General features: G+C 38.0%; 1 protein-coding gene across 1 annotated transcript in view; it reads left to right on the top strand.

The window, feature by feature from the left end:
- LOC140232767 (O-acyltransferase like protein-like) overlaps positions 1–20,328 on the top strand; it is a 62,675-nt gene that overhangs the window by 29,446 nt on the left and 12,901 nt on the right. The window contains exons 4-8 of the mRNA XM_072312881.1: positions 10,194–10,425; positions 12,889–13,031; positions 13,831–13,918; positions 16,263–16,362; positions 16,934–17,157. Of these exons, the coding sequence (XP_072168982.1) occupies positions 10,194–10,425; positions 12,889–13,031; positions 13,831–13,918; positions 16,263–16,362; positions 16,934–17,157 (787 nt within the window). The remainder of the gene's footprint in view (positions 1–10,193; positions 10,426–12,888; positions 13,032–13,830; positions 13,919–16,262; positions 16,363–16,933; positions 17,158–20,328) is intronic.

Here is a 20,328-nt window from a genome sequence, read left to right as displayed (position 1 = left end):
ACAATCTGACACACTCTGGGTGAAGTATACTCTATTCTATTTTATACAACACCTATTTAGAATGTAGCTATCCGATTGGTCGATTGCCCATCACGTGACATTTAGTGAAAGGTTCTATTGCACGCTCTGGCTGGCTTAGCGTGCTATTTTGGTTCGATCAAAATGTTCTATTGCACGCGCTCTGATGTCACAATAAACAAACATGTGCCGCGCGCACTCAACAACTACAAGCGCGCTTACAAGCGCATACTTTTGTCACTATTGTTTGTACACAACGTTTCGCATGTATACGTACGTATGTACTGTACACGTTAACATGTACATACACGGTGACTGCGACTGTGAGGCTACTCCACATTCATCTTTCACGGAAAATGGTTGCCATTTCTGTGCTAAATTCAAGAATCTGTGAGCACCAAATTCGTTGACGTTCGAGGTGTTGTATAAAACAAATAGTGTATGGTCTTTACTCGTGCAATGGAACGAGATTTCGCACTCGGTGAAAGATGAGGCGTACTATTCAACTCAGCGTCGCCTCCTTGAATAGAGCGCCTCTATCTTTCATCTAGTGCGAAATCTCATACCATTGCACTCGTGACCATTCACTATTTGTATACTATTCTATTCTATCTAACTGAGCCTTGAAAAAAATGCTCTGATAGGAGCCAAAGTGGGCCTCAAGTTAAAAAGGGCTAAAAAGTGTTGTTAATACCAGCTGAATAAAGAATGGACTTTCACCTTGCAGTCACTCATAGCATGTACTCTTCCGCCTCCGAGAGTACCATTTCAAGTTCAAAGGATATTGTACAGAAGAGCATATATGCCACTTATTTGCATAGTGAATTTACTCCTATGTTTGTCGAGTGCAGGACGATAAAATCTTCCTGTTTGCACTGTGATCATTATGGTGCAAGATGCTGCTAGGAGCATTTGACGTAGACTGTATGACTAACTGTCATGAGACCAGTCTCACCAGTCTCTTTCTTCTTCACCCCCCCCCCCCCCATGCACATAATGAATACATGCACACACACACACACACATGTTTGAAACAGAAAATGGTGCATCTTCCAATTCAGTGTGTGTTCCCTCAGTGCCTTTTGAATATATATAAGGAAGTAAGTTTATATCTTTTATGTTAAATGTATGTTCCAAAAAGATTACAGTGGGACCCTCCACAATGATAACTTTAAAAATAGTGAATCAATCCAAATACAATTTCAGGATATGAAACTATAAACTTATTACCCACATCTTACAGAAAACCCCATCTGATTTACTTCAGTGGTTGAAGAGAAATGGGGATTTTTGTATAGAGCATGTCAGGAATCCCTTCCCTCCAAGTTTGTACATTGTGTTCACACGTTAGTATGCAGTTCCAAGTGCATCCAAGTGCTAAACCTGGAAAAATTAGACCCATGACATGCCTTGCAATGATCCATATTTCTCTGTGACCCCTTAACCAAATTGAATGGGGTTTTCTGCAAAATAGTAAGTATATTTTTAGATTCTAATAAAGCATTCAGACAGTTTAGTTACACTGGAAGTTTAATATCAATGCAAAAACCCGATTGTAATCTTTGGGGGACATAATGTAGATCTGTCATGAAACTTGTGTGTAGTCCTCTTGATCAAAATCAATTTTGCCCATGCACTTTAGAGTAACTCAATTGTCCCAACAACACTACCCAAAAAAAAAAAAAAAAAAAATCAAGATAAATACTAAAAGAATGAAGGCAAAGAAAAGTCTTTGCTCTTTGTGTATGTTACTGAAACTGTATTCCAATAAGATATTGGATATTTTCACACAGTTACCTTGTCATTGATGATAAAACCACTGATATACCAAGAATGGAATCAAAGTAATACAAACAAAACTAAGAATTCATTCCAATGTGGTATTCATACAGATTGTATGTGTAACAGTGTTAGAAGTGTAGCAGTGCTTGCAGGGATATAGAATATTACCACCAGCTTGCTTGTGAATGTTTTCACTGGCCCACAAACTACAATTGTACACTCTGCAAGGGTGCTACCTTTTATTATCAGGCTGTTCATTACCCTAACCAGAAGAAATAATGTGGTTGAAAATGTCAAGTTAATGAAAGAGTGACATAGACAATATAAATGAATGGCCCTTTGTATAGAATAGTTACATTGTAAAACTCTCTTTTGGCTCGACTGTTGTCAAAGTTGGCAAACTTTGCATTGATCCAAAGATGAACCAGCTTCCGTGTGAATATGTGTGACGCTCCAACAAAATGAGTCATAAGTCGCACGGGGAGTTTTCCCGTAATGAGCCGAAAATGAAGGGGAAGCACTGCTCGGGTCGAAATTTTTTTATGACGGATTTTGATTCCTTGATGTTTTATCTATTTGTACAGAAAATTTCAGCGTGTAAAAATGAGTACAAGTGTCCCAAATCACAGTTTTTCTGAGACCATTTTTTTCGGTTACATTTTTTTCGAACGCTCGCCTTTGCGTTGCGTTTCGCACCTATTGTTCTCGCCCGATCAAGACTCCGCCTCCGTTGCTAGGGCGTATGCTAATGAAGCATTGCTCTTGACCCCATTGAAGACAAAACAAAGCATGGTGCGTGCGGCGGCGGCGGCGAGGGCTTTAGAATTACGCAATAACAGTGAGCTGACCAAGGCTATCAATTGCATGACCAGCGAGTTGCGTTTGATACATGCACCACATTCATGAAGTGGTGCTTGATGTGACGCACAAATGGCGCTGAAAATTTTTATTCCAACGACGATCACGCAAAATTTATGATACTTTATCAATGAGCTAAAATGATCACATATCGAACTTGAAACCTCTCTAGTGATGCGTGTGTGTACTTTTACAACGGTTATTGGCCTCATTAATGAATTCATTCAAATGATTATAACTTTCGTTCCCTGGTATGTGACTTGCTGTTTAAAGTTCATCTTTGGAGATATAGTAGGGCCTAAGTTTTCAATTATTCTCGTGTGTATAAAGTCGAAAATTCGTGTGATAATTAGCCAAACGTATGTAATGCGTAATATTATTTCCCTGGTTAATAAAAATTATTGCCCTATTTACTTATGATGGTTTGGGCCGTGACGGCATGTAGAGAAATCGGAAGACAAACATTATTATTATGCCCAAATAGCTCGTGTTCCCTTTGGAGGATATTCTGACTCTTGTCATCTGTGTATTTTTTAGAAGTAAGACCTATTTGAGAAAGTGACAGAAAGCTGTGTCGCTACTCAAAAGTGTGCTTTTTCATTTTCTTTTTTTTTTTATCAGAATGTTTGCAATGATAGCTGTTTGTCGTGTATTACGTGTAGCTGACATGTGAGAGGTTAAGTCTGCAAAGAATTTGGCTAACAACTTTGCGAAGTAGCAGCGCTAATTGCCTATTGAATTGTGTATTGTGAGGAATTCGAATGAAAGAACTCGGGCGACACTGTTCACGCCTTTTATCCGAGTAAACTCCGCATCAACGAAGCCTCGAACAATGAAAGGTAAACTTCCTGCTATCAAGGGGTGGATAATCACGCAACCAGTATTCTTTCTTCGCCATTGATAGCAGAATCAGTGACATACTCTAATAGAGCAACAGTGTTGGAGGATCGGCATTATGTCTGCTAATTTGTAAAAGAATTTTTCAGTCCCCTTTTGTGTTCAGAACCACAGTCAGGGACGCTAACTTACTTTATCTCTTACAAGCTATCGTTACTATATCTTAAAACGTGAATTTTATGAAAGGTTAAAAGCGATCGCGGAATCAGTTCTTCTGCGTGACACCAGGCTTTTGTAAAAACATACCAAGCTTAAATCGTTTACCTGTATAGAAAGGGCGGGAATACACACTTATCGCAATAATCCGGAATTGAGAGTGATACACTCTACTATTTTTCTTCATCTTTACCCCGACAAAGACCATGGTAATTCAAAACAAAGAAACAAACAAGCAGTTGCATTATATCAGAACGTACAGAATTTGTGTGTTTCATGTATGTATAGGTCATCTCTTGATGTATAGTAGGCATTTGTTGTCGTTTTTTTATAGCGTTTCCTAATAAATGCCTTTAGCGAAAACCCAACACAACTTTTATCGAGGGAAGGGAACTTAAATTTGAATATAACATAGTTTACAAAAATCAGACATGTAAATAAGGCAATCATATACATCCGCATGGCCGATTGTAATCTCTTACTTTGAATATTAAACATGATTGCCTGCATTTACATGCTTTTTCGAATTTCTTGAACTTTGCCTCATTTTCTCTTTCTTTTTTTTAACAATTGCTCACAATATTTAAAAATCGTAACACAGTCTGCTATCCCACAATATAATGTTCCATTTGATTCGGCACTTATTGTTGGTCGGGTCACGCCAAGTGTTGGAAACTCGAGCGATGATACATGACATTTTGTTTGTTGGTTTTCGTCTCATCGCTCAAAAGAATTTTGACTACGATTACAGAGGTATCATCTACAAGACTTAACTGATGGTTTACAGAAGTGATCATCAATTCAGTAAGGATAAGTCAACAAGTCATGAATTCACTTTACCCATCATGTCTAATCGCACTACGACATGTTGAGGTAACCGCGCCTTTTTATTCTCATAGTTCAAACTAATTCTTGACATAATCAAAACAAAATTAATAGTTCTTTATATAATTTCTCAAAATACTCAAAAGATGGCCTAAGTCAAAACTTTCTACAAAGATTGCATACGGCAATCTTTACTGGCCTAAACAAGTTTTCTAGAGCTATCAGTTCCCCCTATGACGATGACTTCGATTGCGTTTTGAACTTGTACCGAACTACTTTCAAAACGGCTATCACCTTTATAGTTCGATTAATGAACCGGTCTTTTGAATTCATAACCAACATTCGTAATCGTAACCGTCACAGTAACATAATCCTGTCAATAACATTTGGAAAATGTAAATGCTATTAGCGCAAAATAATTAAGTAACGATTATCTTCATACATTCTAATTCCTAAGTGGTGTCGCTACGAAAATGACACATGGTTTGACTACTGCTTCAAGCAAATAAAAGTAAAAAGGAATGGGATATACTTGTAATATTACCACGCCGTACAATGCATTCCACTGTATTTGGTAACGTTTGGTTACGTTTCTGTGCGCTTTACGTACGGAAATTAAAAGGCAGATTGATGCTATTAACATGCTAACGATCAACGCATTAAAATACATCGTGTACAATGTAATGTTTTAGTGTACGGTTTGAAACTTTGAATTTGCGAGTCCTTTATAAAGTTATAAGGGTTATTACATTATCAAGCAAAAATTAAAGTATTTAGGGTTTCGGATTTGCTCAGAAGACTAACAATGCTATATACATGTATGACGATCGTTCGCAACAGAGACAATCCGCTTCATACAATGTAATTCTGTTTTCATAAATTGAAAGAGAAACGTAAAGAAGTCAACTTTTTAACTTCATTTAGCTTTCTCACCAATTGAACTTGATTTGATCTGCCATGCATGATATCGCTGTGTACAGTGTGTTCTATTAATTCTATTATTTAATTGGCGTGCTTGTTTTTTACGCAGAATATTACAGGTAAGTATAAATTCATAATGTTTGTACATATGACATGTTCGTTGTTTTGTATTTTCATTTTTATAATATATAACGTGTCCATTATCCGATTCTGACCACGAAAATATGGCGACTGTTTAAATGCGGAGTATGTACTGGAAAACTAATGGCTGCTGCCAGTATAGACAAACAAATTTCTAGTCTATCCCCGCTTGAAATGGAAATAGAAAAAAAAAAACAAAAACGAAGTTCGACTTTCAGCACATTTCAACCGTTTTGTATAGTGCCTGATATATGTAATGGACATAATTCTTTAGCGCATAAGCAAACACACAACTTTCGGGAATAAATGTATGTCTTAATGATTGTATCTCATGGAAGAAAACTCGTCTCCTTGCCTCAATTTTAGCTTCTTCCTTTTCAAGCTTGCGGGAAAGAAATAGTTGAACATCAATCGCAATCATAAAGAGAGGCACATCCTTAAAGATAAACACAGGAGTACTGAGACACACTACGAAATAAAAACGGGCCTATCACTATTGACAACGCATGACATTGAAATGCTTTTTTTTTTGGGGGGGGGGGGGGTAATACAATTGCTTGTTCTGAAGGTTCGTTAATCACACAATGAAATATGGTTCGCTATTAGCTTAGGTTCGTTAACAAGAAAATCAAATGCGGTTCCTTTTCCGGTGGTTCCTTTACCCGAAAGTAATCAAGCAATCATTTTTATTTTAGTAAGGTTTGTGAATACAAAACGAAGTGAGGAAGGCCTAATTATTAATTCCGAATATTTGTCAGTATAATTATCTATCTCAAATGCAGAAAGATTGTAACTGTAAATGTGATGTAAAAAACATTAAGCTTAAGCCACAAGTTAATGGTTCTTTATATGCTATGGTATTACAAAAGTGACCGAGAATAAGAAGTATATTTATGATACAATCATATAAACCCAACGTGAAGCTCTCAGGCCTACATCAACCTTTGCTTCTGATACGTATAGTATGTGCAGCATTGGCAAGTGTGATAAGCGATAATTACTGTGGACGCAACGTCTATAAAGGAATGTGCCTAATATGGCGGGAATTCAGAATGTTACGACTGTATACAGCTGCAGCAGAACAGACGCGAAAGCAGTCTTTGATGCTCTGCAACATTACGACCATGTGCATAATTTGAGGGTTTTTAGTACATGCAAAGAACACGATCTCAAAAGACGACTATCGTTAATTAACTTCATTGATTTTCTCTACCGATGCTGTCTTTTGAACTCCCACCTACAATGGGTTCACAGGTTCTATTTAGCTATTAGTACTTGCTAAACGTTTCCATTGACAACACCATGGGAGGAGAATGGAAGCGATCAACGCCCTCACTAAAAGACGCTTCTCGTAATACGCATTGCGTGCCTTTTTTTCTTTCTACTGTTTCCTATTGTTTGTGAGTTCAAAACTTGCGGCAAACTACACCGCAGCCGACACACAACGCGTACCGACTCATTCATGCGGCGGCAGCGGCACGGACACAAACGCACCGAAGTTTACATTCGGGCTGCCGTATTGGTCAGAATCGTTAATGATAGACCTGTCCTGCGATTGGTTAATTATCTTACACACCCAAGCAATCGCCTTATATGGAAGTGCGTGCGATGGAGCGTAAACGCCGTCGCTAGGCAGGACTGTTGTATTGTTTCGTCCCGTGAAAGAAACAGGTCGTGAGCTTGAACATAGCCTGAACTTTGAGAGCGATTTTCTCCGTTATTTAGAAAATGGACTGACATCATAAGCGTAGTTAATATTCGTTTTTATGATCTATAGGGATGTCGAAATGAGTTGTATTATATATCAGTGTAAAGCTTAGAGTCTGTAGAATTCACATATAGGCATAACTACGATTTCATTTTTTGCGACTTTTGACTCATTCCGACGGAGCGCATCACATATCACTATTTGGCAAATAGTCAAAGGAGGTAGAAAGAGGCTTGCAGTCCAAAATACACATGTACTACAGCTGATTGCAGGAAATCATTAAGATTGAACTTGTAATTTCATGCTGTATGTTTATATCGTCATTTAAAGCCCAAAATAGTTCTATCGAGGTAAACAAAAGTTTCCCTTAGCCTGGAGGTCCCCTTTAATGAGATGAGGTGGTTAAGGATATGTCATAAACATACTTTCTGTAATTTCAGGAGAAGGATATGGCATACCATTTGTATCAATCTCTGTAGCTTTTGTATGCAGATTGCTGTGCATAGAGATTGAGATATGACTGTACCTGGTAATACAGTGTACAGTATATACACGGTAGATGCTTCGGCATTATCATTTCATTGTTCTGTTTGTTTTGTGTAGTGTGTGGAATGTAACATCTTTACAATAAATGCAATGTAGATATGAATATATTCGCATTGATAAGCATTGTTGTACACTGTACACATGTATACTGGGGCACCAACTAGAAATTTACCATTTTGTTGAATTATGTAACAACTGTATTTTGTACAGCAGTGTACTCTGGGTTGCAAAGAATGAGTGAAGGTAATTTATAGGACATTTCTTGTCATTATGCAAGAAGATTTTATTGTGCTAGCGATCTTAGCACAACAATAAATGAATGCCAAATGATACAGAGTACAATGTACATCAAATCTAGTAAATCCCACAATTCAATATTTTTTTTTTCCCTGCTGCAGAGAAGTTATAATGCACTGTATTGCAGGTGTTAATAAAAAATGTCCAAAGAGAACACTTCTGTTTGTGGATGCGTCATTCCTTAATCACAACAAACCGAGTGAGCAGCAGTTCGCTGTCCCTTCTAATATTTTTCGCAGCAATTACTGTAGTGTAAAACGAGGAATGTTCGCATGCTTTTAATTTCGCGAGAGCCAAGATTTGCGAAATTAAAATGCATGTGAAAGTTCTTGTCTACACTATACGCATTGACTGTTAGAGGCAACTCGCGAAAATTTCATGTCACGAAAAAGGCCGTTGGCTCCAATTCGTGAAAATTTCATGCCGCGAAAATATCGTGTTTTACAGTAGTTTTTGTGCAGAGAACAGGAGAGACAAAAATCGGTAGAAAAATGTACATGTATGTACAATGTATGTACAATGTATGTAAAATGCTAACTCATAAACGCAGGAGAGTGCATTAGCCGATTACTTTTAGCCAGAAAGACTTTAAAGCATTCAAGTCAGAGCAGTTTTCATTTACTGGAAAATTATTTGTACTGGCATATTCTGAGAAAATCTGGTGGTTTGTGTTGACAACAGAGTGATTATAAAATGAGAATTGTACATTGTATATACATGTAGAATGAGTTCAAGAAATTGCCAAGAGTGATGAGGAAAAGAGCAGATTTTACAGGACACGAATATTGAGAATGACAATTCAAAGAGGGAGAAAGAAAGAAAAAAAAAGAAAGAAAAAAAGAAAGAGGTCAATATGCTCATAGTGATTTTGTAATTGCAGACTGAGCTTATCAAGGTGTTCAATGTAAATACATGTAGGTTGCCAGTGGGCGGTTCCAGGCTGTGTTTTGTAGACATAGAACTATGGACCTGTCCACACAGACCTGAAAATGAGTGCACAACTGACATCATTACGAGAAAATCAATCCATCTCATTATTGTTATTATCGTTTAAAGAAATCCTTTGCAATGATAGGCATTGTGCAGTGTGTGTGTAGAGGCTGCAGGAATTTTAAAGAATTACCTCTTGCATCATGATCCAAAAACAGATAATCCTTGTGCGTGCCTATATACAAGTATGTTTTGTTGGTGCTTGCAAGCTAGTGCATTTATACACTGTAGGGGGTTTATTGCCACTTGCTTTGATATCAGATGGTCTACTTCCCAGTTCGTCTAACACCACTATAGCTAAACACATTTGGTCTTCTATCAATTTTGTCCAATGCCTGTCTGGTCCAATTCTCACTTGGCCTAATGCCCAGTTTGGCTAATTATCGTTTTGTCTAATGACCAGATGGTCTAATTGCAATTTTGTCTCCTTGGATTTTTTTCCCCATTTTGTCGAAGAAACTGTGGGTATTAGATGAAATGGGCATAGCTCATCTGGAAGTAGACCAACTGCCTAAGAAAGTGGCAATTAGATGAAATGGTCATTTGACGAACTGGTTGTAGGCGAAACAGGATTAGACCATGTGGGTCGAGACTAAATGGCTATAAGACAAAATGCGAGTAGACCAAGTGAAAGATCACTACTGTAGGGAAGAGTTGATGCCAAGCTGTGAATCATGCAAGACTGACCAGAAGTGCAAAACTGGGCCCTGATGCATCCAGTGTTTATAGGAGAAGCACTGGATAAAAATTCACCTGAATTGCATTGTTTAATCATGACTGTATTCAAGTTAAAAGCAGTGTGAATGGAACATGGCCAGGTCCACCGTTGCATGCAAAACAAATGGCAGATTTGCATGGGTACACTGTGTAAAATTTGATGTAAACACTCCATTTATGAGAGCCAGCTTTTATTGAAGCTTTTTTATTGATATATAACCTGTATATAGTTGCTGTGCATAAGTGTATTTTTCGGGAATGCAGAGATTAGACAGTCCTGGAGATGAACCTCCTGTTAAATTGTATAGCTATGCTCATCCATACACTTGTCTTTCAGATGACTTCAGCGCAGCCAGAAAAACACGGGATACAGGTGTCCCTGCTCATCCTCCTTGTGGTGGTCATGTTGGTTCCATGCAGCCAAGCCATCACTCCGGACGTCATCAAGCAGGTTGTAGCCCAAGGTCAAGTTCGGACTGCAGCCAAGTCTCTCAATAACGTGTCCAAAGCCTGCAGTGATGCTATAGACTACCTGCTGTTCCATAGTCCAGCAAAGCTGAAGGAATATGGTATAGGACATTCCTTTTTAAAATATCTTTTCCTTTTTTGAAGCATGTCATGCTAAGAGATGAATTATTCATTTGAATATAAAAATATAAGAAACCAAGTACTAAAATGACTACAGATTAGTTGCAGTTGCGTTCAAAAGGCAAGGATCTGCCTTGATATGTGATGGCAGGAAATTTGCCCTCTTGCTCCCCGAGGAGGGTAATATATCACATTTAAACATCACTGGGGGTTGGAGGTCATTTAAATAATCAGTGTTTATTCAATCAACAGTGTCAACTTTTCATGATGTAGTATACTAATACTTTAATTTATGCACTGGTGTTTGCCTGAATTGTTATCACAGAAGCGGATGTAGAGGGGGGGGGGGGGGTTGCAAACCCCCCCCCCCCCCCAAAAAAAAAAAAAAAAAAAAAAAAATCCGGGGACCATTTTTTTTAAAATCTTATTTTTTTTTTAACTTGTAATTTTATCTTTTTCTATTTATGGCAATGACCTCTATACCAAAAATAGTGGTGTTTTAGATGCAAGAAAACGCCATTTTCACACACAGATTTTCAAAAATTCTCCCTACTTTGGGATGGGGGTGTCCCCCCTATCACCCTCCCGCCCCCCCCCCCCCCCCCTCGCTCGCTCCGCTCGCTCGGGCTCGGTCGCTACGCTCCCTTGCATACCACCCCCAACCCCCTCCTTTATAAAAAGCTAGATCCGCCCCTGTATCAGTGCAAACTTTGTGATACCACTCACTTGAAAAGAAATGCTGCTCATGTCCAAATTGACGATGATTACTATGCAAAACTCAAATGAATAGATCAGTAGATGTTTTCATCAGAATTGGACACAAAGTAACAAATCTTATAGTGTCATTCACAAGGCATCAGTATTGCTCAAGATGTATGCAAATTAGATGGGACTTTGATGTCTTGACCTGACTGACCTTCTGTCAGATTGCATCAGGGATGATTAAGATGACATGTCTTCTTCTTCTTCTTTTTTAATGGGTTGGTTACTACAACCCCTTTAATACTCTTTTTAATGTCACGGGTGCTTAAATATATTCCATCGTAACAAAAAAGTGCTGCAAAAAATACAATGAATTTACTTAACTTTCACTAAAAAAGAGAAAATAAAGAAAATAGATATGTGCTTGTCAATAAGTGACCAGTTTATCATTATGATAAAAGACACAAAAATTCTGTTGATATAGTTCAAATATGCTTTGATAAAATTCCTACCATTTTCTCTCTATCTTTCTTTATCTCTCCTGAGTTTATTTGACTCTGTGAACTAAAGTTAACTTGTACAAGAAGTGGAATACTCAAACTCTGTGGGTACAATATATTGATAATAACTTGCTTCCTGGATTTTACCTTATTTCAGTTTTATGTGATGTGTGAGTATAAACTTTTTGATACATTTTTGATACTTTTTGATACATTAATTCAACTTTCAGAGGGCTACTATTTCATAACTTGCAGCAATGGAGAGTGCAATGGTGGTTGTGAGGAAAGAAAAACTCTTCCTCTTTCCGTTGATACCTAATAATATTGATAAATGTCATATATGACTGAGCACATGAACTTTAAAGACAACAGTGACAAATTGCACTTGTTTCAAGTTTGAGTGTTACCGTGAAGGAACAGTGAATGTCTCGGTGAATGGGTGACATCTTTGAAAGTGATCAAATTATCAGGCCAGCCTGCACAACTGCAGGGTTTGTGTTTCTTCTAACCTTTTATGGTCCATTACCTTCAACATGGCCACATTGTTGATAACATGGTCACTCAAAAAAAAAAAAAAGGCTTACCCATTATCCATATTTTTCTCTTTATGTTCAAAACGTGGTTTGTTGCTGTGAGCTATGTGTTGAATATGAACAGAGAAAATGGACTTTTGGGTTGATATTTGTGAGAGTGACAAAGTTATCAGACTGGTGGCCATGTTAAAGGATATGGACCATAGCATGTTAGAAGAAACCCTTAACACAAACCCTAAACACAAACCTGCATTCATAAAGGCTGGCCTAAATATTTGGCTGCCTTCATTGACAGATCTCATTTATTCAGTGAAACATTCATTTTCCTTCATGGTAACACTCAAACGTGGAAAAAGTACAGTTTGTCATTGTTGTCTTTAAAGTTCATGTGGTCAGTCATGCACGGCATTTGTCAACATAATCAGGTATCAATGGAAAGAAGAAGAGTTCTTCTTTCCTCACAACCAACATTGTGCTTTTCATAATTGACCATTATGAAACAGCAGCCCTCCAAATTTGGATTACCTCTTTTGATAAGCACTGTATATTAACTTTGCTGTCTAAATTAGGTTTGTTCAATTATCAGGTAGTCTCATGCCTGATACCATGTATTCTTGTAAAATTCCATGCAATTTTCCATTCTTCTCTACTACTGCCTGCGTAACTGAAAATCTTGCAATGATAGCTCTGCACTCTCTTCTTTCAACAGTGTTTGATTCCTATGGAAAACCACAGGCGGGTTTCCTAGAAATGAACTGGCGATGGCTCGGCCACTATGACGAGTGTCAGGGTATCCCCTCCTACAGATACTGTGCCACCATTTTCACAGGCGACCTGAGTGCCCTCTCTTTGGTGAGAACAAGGAGTTGATATGACATGCATCTGTACACTGTACATTGAGTACATTAAGTAAATGTAAGGCAAGCCTCGAGCAAGCCTCAGGCAAGTTTTTTCGGTTGTCGGGAGAAGCTTCGTTTGTTATATAGAGACATTCATAAATGGTGAACGTGTTTGGAAATCAGTCTGTTTATTTCATGACGCTATAAATAAGCGGAGTCTACTACTCAGAGTAGTTGGGGTTTTTTTTTTCCCCTCCATCTAAACATCCTTACTTTGTTTGTTAACTTCTGTATGAATGGTTTCCCCTCCTGTCTTTAGTTAACTGGAAACATACTGTATATGCCAAATATTTAGCGAGTCTAATTCTTTGCTAGTCAGGACTTCCTGACAATTTCACGAGTGGTTAAATTTGTGATCGTGGGGCACAGTACTGAACAGAGAAATGTATGTGCGCATGTCACATTCATGCCAGGATCAGAGATATTATTTTAATGTGTTTTTTAAAATTCACAAATAGCACTTGACTCGTAAAATCCACAAAAAGAAAAACTATATTGCATTTACAGTAGACAGTGGTGCATGAAGTAGTGTGCTTGAAATGTATGCTTTGGCTTATCTGTGAGGAGACTATTTCACTATCCTTCGAAATTTCCATTCAGTCAATTTAATCTTGGGGAGGAGGGCTTAATATGGTGGTGGTGGTGGGGGGGGGGGGGGGGAGACACAAATAAACAGGGACTGTGTAAAATTGATTGCATATTCAAGAGATTATGAATTGTAAAGTACTCTTCTTCTTTCTGTTCATCAACAGCCAGTGAATCTAACTCTGACCTTGGGAGTGTGTGTACCTGAGCAGTGTTCACAAAGTGATGTCCAGACCTACCTGAACACTTTACTAGGTAAGATCTAGTATGCAAAGCTACTGATTATTATGTTCATATAGTATTTATTGTGCTTGTTTTTGTTCTCATGAAAATGAGAAAAAAATTTTATACATGGTAGGGAAAAGGAAATCTTTTCCAAAAATAGATAAAGCACGCTTGTCATAAGCAAGTTTTCCTTTAAAAAAAATATATATATATAACTTTTGCCCTCAAAATATATTCCAACTCTGCATCAGCATGTTGTTGTTTTGTTTGTTTGTTTGTTTGTTTGTTTGTTTTTGTTTCTGCAAAGGTTAGCAACCGAGAGTATGTTACTGTAGATTGTAAAATCACCACACCTGTCCTTCTGGGCTTGTTGCGTTCTGCTCTCTGATTTACTTGTGTGTACCGTAGAATTTCATTGTCATGGAAGTGAAAATGTCAGTACGGTACGATTGAAGTTTGACAATCGATGAGATATACATTTGAATAGAGAAATGTGTGAGTTTTCTGTAGTGATAAGCCACTGTATATTATCTGTTATGTTTTGAAAAAAAAAAAAGAAAAAAAAGGAGCTACGTATGGGTTCCTAGTGTAATGGGCCATGATCCATGATGATGTGTGGATGGAGTGTTTTGTACAAGTTAAAGAGAGGAATTTCCCAAATTTGGAGGATTAACAGTATCTCGATCTAAAGTGAAGTACAACAATGCCCATCATATTGATAGGTCAGAACTTTGAAGGTGGCCATGGATTTATGGTCACTTCACCTGCCCATTTGACATCACATTTCAATTGTTTGTTCTTTTGTTTTTTCCAGAAGGACAACAAAAATAGGACAAAGAAAATAAGTGACATGTTGATGTGATTGATGTTTGTAATTCAATTCTTTTGAGCTTTTTATGCCTCCTCCACGAAGTGGTGCCGGAGGCATTATGTTTTCGGGTTGTCCGTCCGTCCGTACGTACGTCCGTCCGCTTTCGTTTACGCGATAACTTGAGTAATATTTACTGGAATTTTACCAAACTTGGTCCAAGTATGAAGTATGATGGGGCAACGATTTGATAAGATTTTGGGTAAAATCGGCTAAAGGTCAAAGGTCAAGGTCAAATCATGAAATTGTATCTGTTTACGCGATAACTCAAGACTGTACGGAGCAAATTTCACCAAACTTTGTTGGAGGATGATGTATGATGGGACAATTACTTGATTAGTTTCTCAGTGAAATCGGACAGAGGTCAAAGGTCAAAGATCAAGGTCAAATCCTAAAATTTATCTGTTTATGTGATAACTCAAAACTGAATGAAGCAGCTTTCACCAAACTTGGTCCAAGGATGATGTATGATGGGACAATTAGTTGAGTAGATTCTAGTGACATTGACAAGAGGTCAAAGGTCAAATGGTCAAGGTCAAATGCTAAAAATGTTGCTATTTCCCCCATATCTATGCAATGCCCGCAGTTATTTTCTTGAAACTTAGTGTAGACATGTACTACTGCGTAAGGATTCTCCAGAGAGAGTTTCATGTCATAAGGTCAAAGGTCAAAAAGTCAAAGGTTAGGTGAAAATGTTGCAATATCACTTTTCTCGCAAATGGTTCAATGTATCTTCATGGAACTTGGTACATATGCATGTACTGACTAGCAGGGATTATCTAGGGAATTTAGGGGTTATGGGTCAATAGTCAGGGGGTCAAAGGTCAAGGTCAACTCCTCAAAATGTTACTATTTCCCTCATATACTAGGATATGCAATGATTGCATTATTAGTTTTAAAATTTAATACATGTATATGTACATGTATTACTTAATGGAGATTCTCTTGGAAATTTCCAGCCAGAAGGTCAAAGGTCAAAGGTTAAGGGTCAAAGGTCAGGTTTAAATGAAAAAAAAAAGATATATTTTGTACTGTAATTACACTCTTTCTTCATACCTTGAAAATTATACTCAATGCATAAACTTATAATAAGGTCGGTCAGAAGTCAAGTAAAAATTTCCCAAATATGTGTACCTGCACTCTTTAATAGACAATTATAGCAAACCCAGTTCGTGGAAAGTGAACATTCAAGATATTTCTGACAAACCTGTTATTTCAATATTTTGCCAGTTATGTGAAACTGTCATCACACATTGTGAAGACATTGTACTATACACCTATTGGCAGAATCATGCATTATGGCGGAGGCATCAGTCGCCACAGCGACATTTCTAGTTTTTTTTAAATGTTATGCAGGTCTAACACCACGCCCACAGTATAATGCTTCTTGAAATTAAATGCAACTGTTTAAAAAAAAAAATTGTAGAAGCTGTTCCGGTATGAAGCTGTGGATTCAGTATATGCAGAGAAAGAATGATCAAGTCTTATTTGATCTTGTTCATACAGACGGTGCTGGCATACCTGTGAAACCATCAAGCAATGAGTCCGCAGTCATTTGCACTGAGAAAAGTCACAAGCCATTCAGTGCTGGCTTTATTGGAACAATGTAAGTACCTGTGATAAGGGTTGGCCGTGATCACCTTTGACTAGAAACCGAAAACTGCAAAACGAGGAATGTTCCTGTGCATTTTAATTTCGTGAATTTCGCGAGAGCCAAGATTAAAATGCATGTGAAAGTTCTTGTCTACACTATACACATTGAATGTTGGAGGCAACTCGTGAAATTTTCATGCCACGAAAAGGCCGTCAGCTCCAATTCGCGAAAATTTCATGCCGCGAAAATTGTTTTACAGTGGTTTCTCTCTCTATGTAAAATGCTTTATAGCCACAAAAGTTTGAGGTTCTTCCAAATGAAATTCTATCCAGCTATTAGGTTCTAGTTCTTATATGAAAGAGTCCTATTTTTCTAGTTGTATGTAGACCTATGGAATGTCAAAAATTGCAGCAAAACTGTAGGAAATTATCATAATAGTTTCAGCAAGTTATCATCGTTACAATGATACACGGGACTATTGATCTAGCAGAATTGTTGCTCAGCGATCTTGGCATGAATGCACACAAAGTCTACCCAAAATGATCTCTGTTCCCATTTGTCCCTGTTTTTGTTCGTCATACAGATTTTTGTTTAGCTTCATTTTTGCCCTCATGCTGCTGGGAGCGCTGTACGACTTGGTGGTGCGCTACAACAAAAAGAAGAGCACCAGGCCTTTGGTCAGCACCAGTGTGACGTCTATTAACAGGGAGAGGAATGGAGTGGCCGAGGCTCCACTGGACGACAAAGAGCCAGAGTCCAGCGCAGATAATGTGACCCTCATATCAGCTCCCATACCACCAAAACCAGGTAGTATTGATTTAAGTTTGCACCTTCCCTACTACGACATCATGGCGCTCAGGGTGTCTGACAAATTAGTGCCACCTTTGTTGCTGGAGTCAGTCCCAGAGTACAATCCCTCCACTCCACTGCCATGGAAACTTTCCAAGCAGAATATCAATAACTGACTGATACATACTTACTAGATCCTCCCACAAAAAGGTCTTTTTTTTCCTTACTTGGTTATCATTCGCACCCTACCTAGAGAGAAGCAATGTGGGCAATATTTGCCCTGGTCCAGCACACACACAAGTGTCAAGGCAGGGGTTGAACCCTAGACCTTCTCATTGAAAGTGCTGTGCACATACCACATGACCATGCCCAAACTATCTCCTACCTATGAATTACACTGCATCAGAAACCATTGCCTTCCAAAGGTTCATGGTGTCAGTGACAATGTGGCTTTGATGAGACTATGACAGTCTGTTAGCGACGACAACTCCTGTACAGTTGTCATTTCTCAGATGTCAGAGAGCTGCAGTTTGTATGTGTCTGCCGGGTTGACAAATCTCTCTGATTTGACCGGAGACTCTCTGTAAATGCACTATCAAGCACTAACTGGTTTGAAAGCACATCACTTGAAAGAATCTTGCTGATTGTGTAAATGCTAAAAAAAAAATATTTCCACCTGGCTGTGTGCATTTGATAAATATCTCAAGGATTTCTGATTCAAATTCCATGAATCTCCCTGACTGTTGCCTTTTAATCTTGGTAGCTCTGCAAAAGAAAAAAATAAAAATAATGGCAAAATAATACTAATAATGAATAAATAAAAATGATCAAATAAATTAAATAAAGATAATAATGTTCATAATTATGATAATGATAATGAGAAGAAGATGAATGAATAAATAGAAAAACAAATAATGAAAATAAAAGAAGTCACTTACTGGGTACATGTGCAATACACATGAAAAATGTCTTATGTCAACACTATCTTTTATGACCATGAAAGTTAGCTTTGGTGTGCAGATAACTCATTCTTGCCCTACTATTCTTCTGAATTGGATAGCCGTAATCAGGTTGAGTGATAGGCTCATAAATCTTAGTCTCTACTTCAAAGAAAATCACCAGCAGAGTATTGTATTACATGTAACGATTCGCTAATTGCAGTTTCCGCCTCTAAGGAATCTCCACTGTCATCTCGTAATGAGGCATTCTCAGTTGAAAGGAGGTTATTATCCTTGATACATGTGTATTATTTCTGTAGAAGAAGTGATATGCCATTTATTCTCATCCATTTTTCCCATGCCATAGAAAGTGATGCCATTGTGTCTGCTATACCAATAGGATTGTGGCTTATTCATGTGAAATTATCTGTTTGATTGTGCTCTGGCCTTGTACTCTAGGCAACTTGAACGTGCTATGGGATTGCACTTTCAGTGCTCCAATGTCTTCACCATAGATGCCTGTCCCAAAGAGTTTTGTTTTAAAGGGGATGGCTAGTAACTGATCAGTGGGAATGCTGGGGGATGATTGTTCCAATCCATGTGAGATTCATTTAAGAGTACATTATGTATTTATTGTTGTGTGAAAATTATTTGCTTCAGAACGGTCTCATATTCAAGTAATGTGCAGTTTAACGCCCCGTCACTGTACCGGCATGCTAACCTGGAAACATTAAACTGCACATTACTTGAATATGAGACCATTCTGAAGCAAATAATTTTCACACAACAATAGATATATATAATGTACTCTTAAATGAATCCCACAAGGATTTGAACAATCATCCCCCAGCATTCCCACTGATTCCCATTGTTGAGTTACCAGCCATCCCCTTTAAGATTCATATTTGGTGCCCATTAAGGCAAGGGGAAACTGAAGACAGTCGCTGGAGTTTTCATGATTGTGAAACTGTGTCTCCTTGAGTTGGATCAATTACACTTGAATTGAATATCTCCATGGAGCCAAGTTCTACATTTCTAGATACAGTGCACTCCCGCTCTAATGAACAAGGTTATAACAGAATTCTGGTTACAACAAAGCAAAAATTTAGGCTCCAACATTATCAGCTCTATGTTTTTCTAGTGTTAATTTCTTGGGTTATGATGAAATTTCGATATAACAAAAGAAAAATGCTGGTCTCGAGCACTTAGTTATAATGGGAGTCCACTATATACTCAAAACAAATCAATGCAGAGACACCGTTATGACACCTTGAAAGCCACAGGAAACTGATATTCTAAACGTGGTCATCATGACACTGCAAAGCTGTAGAGAACTCGGTATCAAGTTCAATCTGACTGTGGATAATTACCACCACCACCACCACCACTCTTCCTATTTCTGCTGAAACTGAAACTTCTCTCACATGTCTGACTCCGTGTCAGAGCTAGAGAAATTCTAAATGCATTGTTTCAATCTGCAATTTATTTGGGAAGAAAACATTCATACCTTCAAATTATGGTTTTGTTCCTTGTCATATGATGAAAGAGTGGTCAATTACATATCGCAATGCAACTCTTTCCACCAAATGGTTTTTACAATACCCTCATGCTAGTAGTGTGAATGGGCTTTCACTCTAAAACTAAAACTAGGGCACATGATGTTATGCAGGTGTATTTTGTTACGTGAGTGCCGTATGATTAATGAGATGATATGATTTGTCCTTTGATATTACAACAAGAGATTTTGTTTAAAGTTCTCTTTTTCAACAAAATAAAGAGAAATGCCACATAAACAAATGCAAAGGGTGCCTTCAACACAAAGTGGGGTGCGATCATTGTTGTTAGGCTTGATTTAGACTCGTTATTGCAGTCAGTAATTTTAAGATAACCACAAGTTGTGTGTAGCAACAGTGACAGTTTCCATACATCAGTATACATATAGTGAATGGTCAAGAGTGCAATGGTTCAAGATTTCGCATGAGGTGAAAGATTGAAGTGCTCTATTCACTGAAGCGACGCCAAGTTGAATAGTGTGCCTCATCTTTCACCGTGTGCAAAATCTTGTTCCATTGCACTAGTAAACACATACGTACAACATCTTGGACATCAACAAATGTTGTCTGATCCTTGAACTTAGCATAGAAATGGCAACCATTTCCTTGAAAGGCGACTGAGTAGCAAGTCACAGTCGGCCGTGCACACGTACATTCATGAAACTGATCAGTTGAAGTTGTTTACAAAACTGAGGGCC

The sequence above is a fragment of the Diadema setosum genome, chromosome 9, assembly GCF_964275005.1.
Source record: "Diadema setosum chromosome 9, eeDiaSeto1, whole genome shotgun sequence".
Classification (NCBI taxonomy): Eukaryota; Metazoa; Echinodermata; class Echinoidea; order Diadematoida; family Diadematidae; genus Diadema; species Diadema setosum.
The sequence above is the reverse complement of the archived record's forward strand: the minus strand, read 5'-3'. Positions and strand labels throughout refer to the sequence as shown.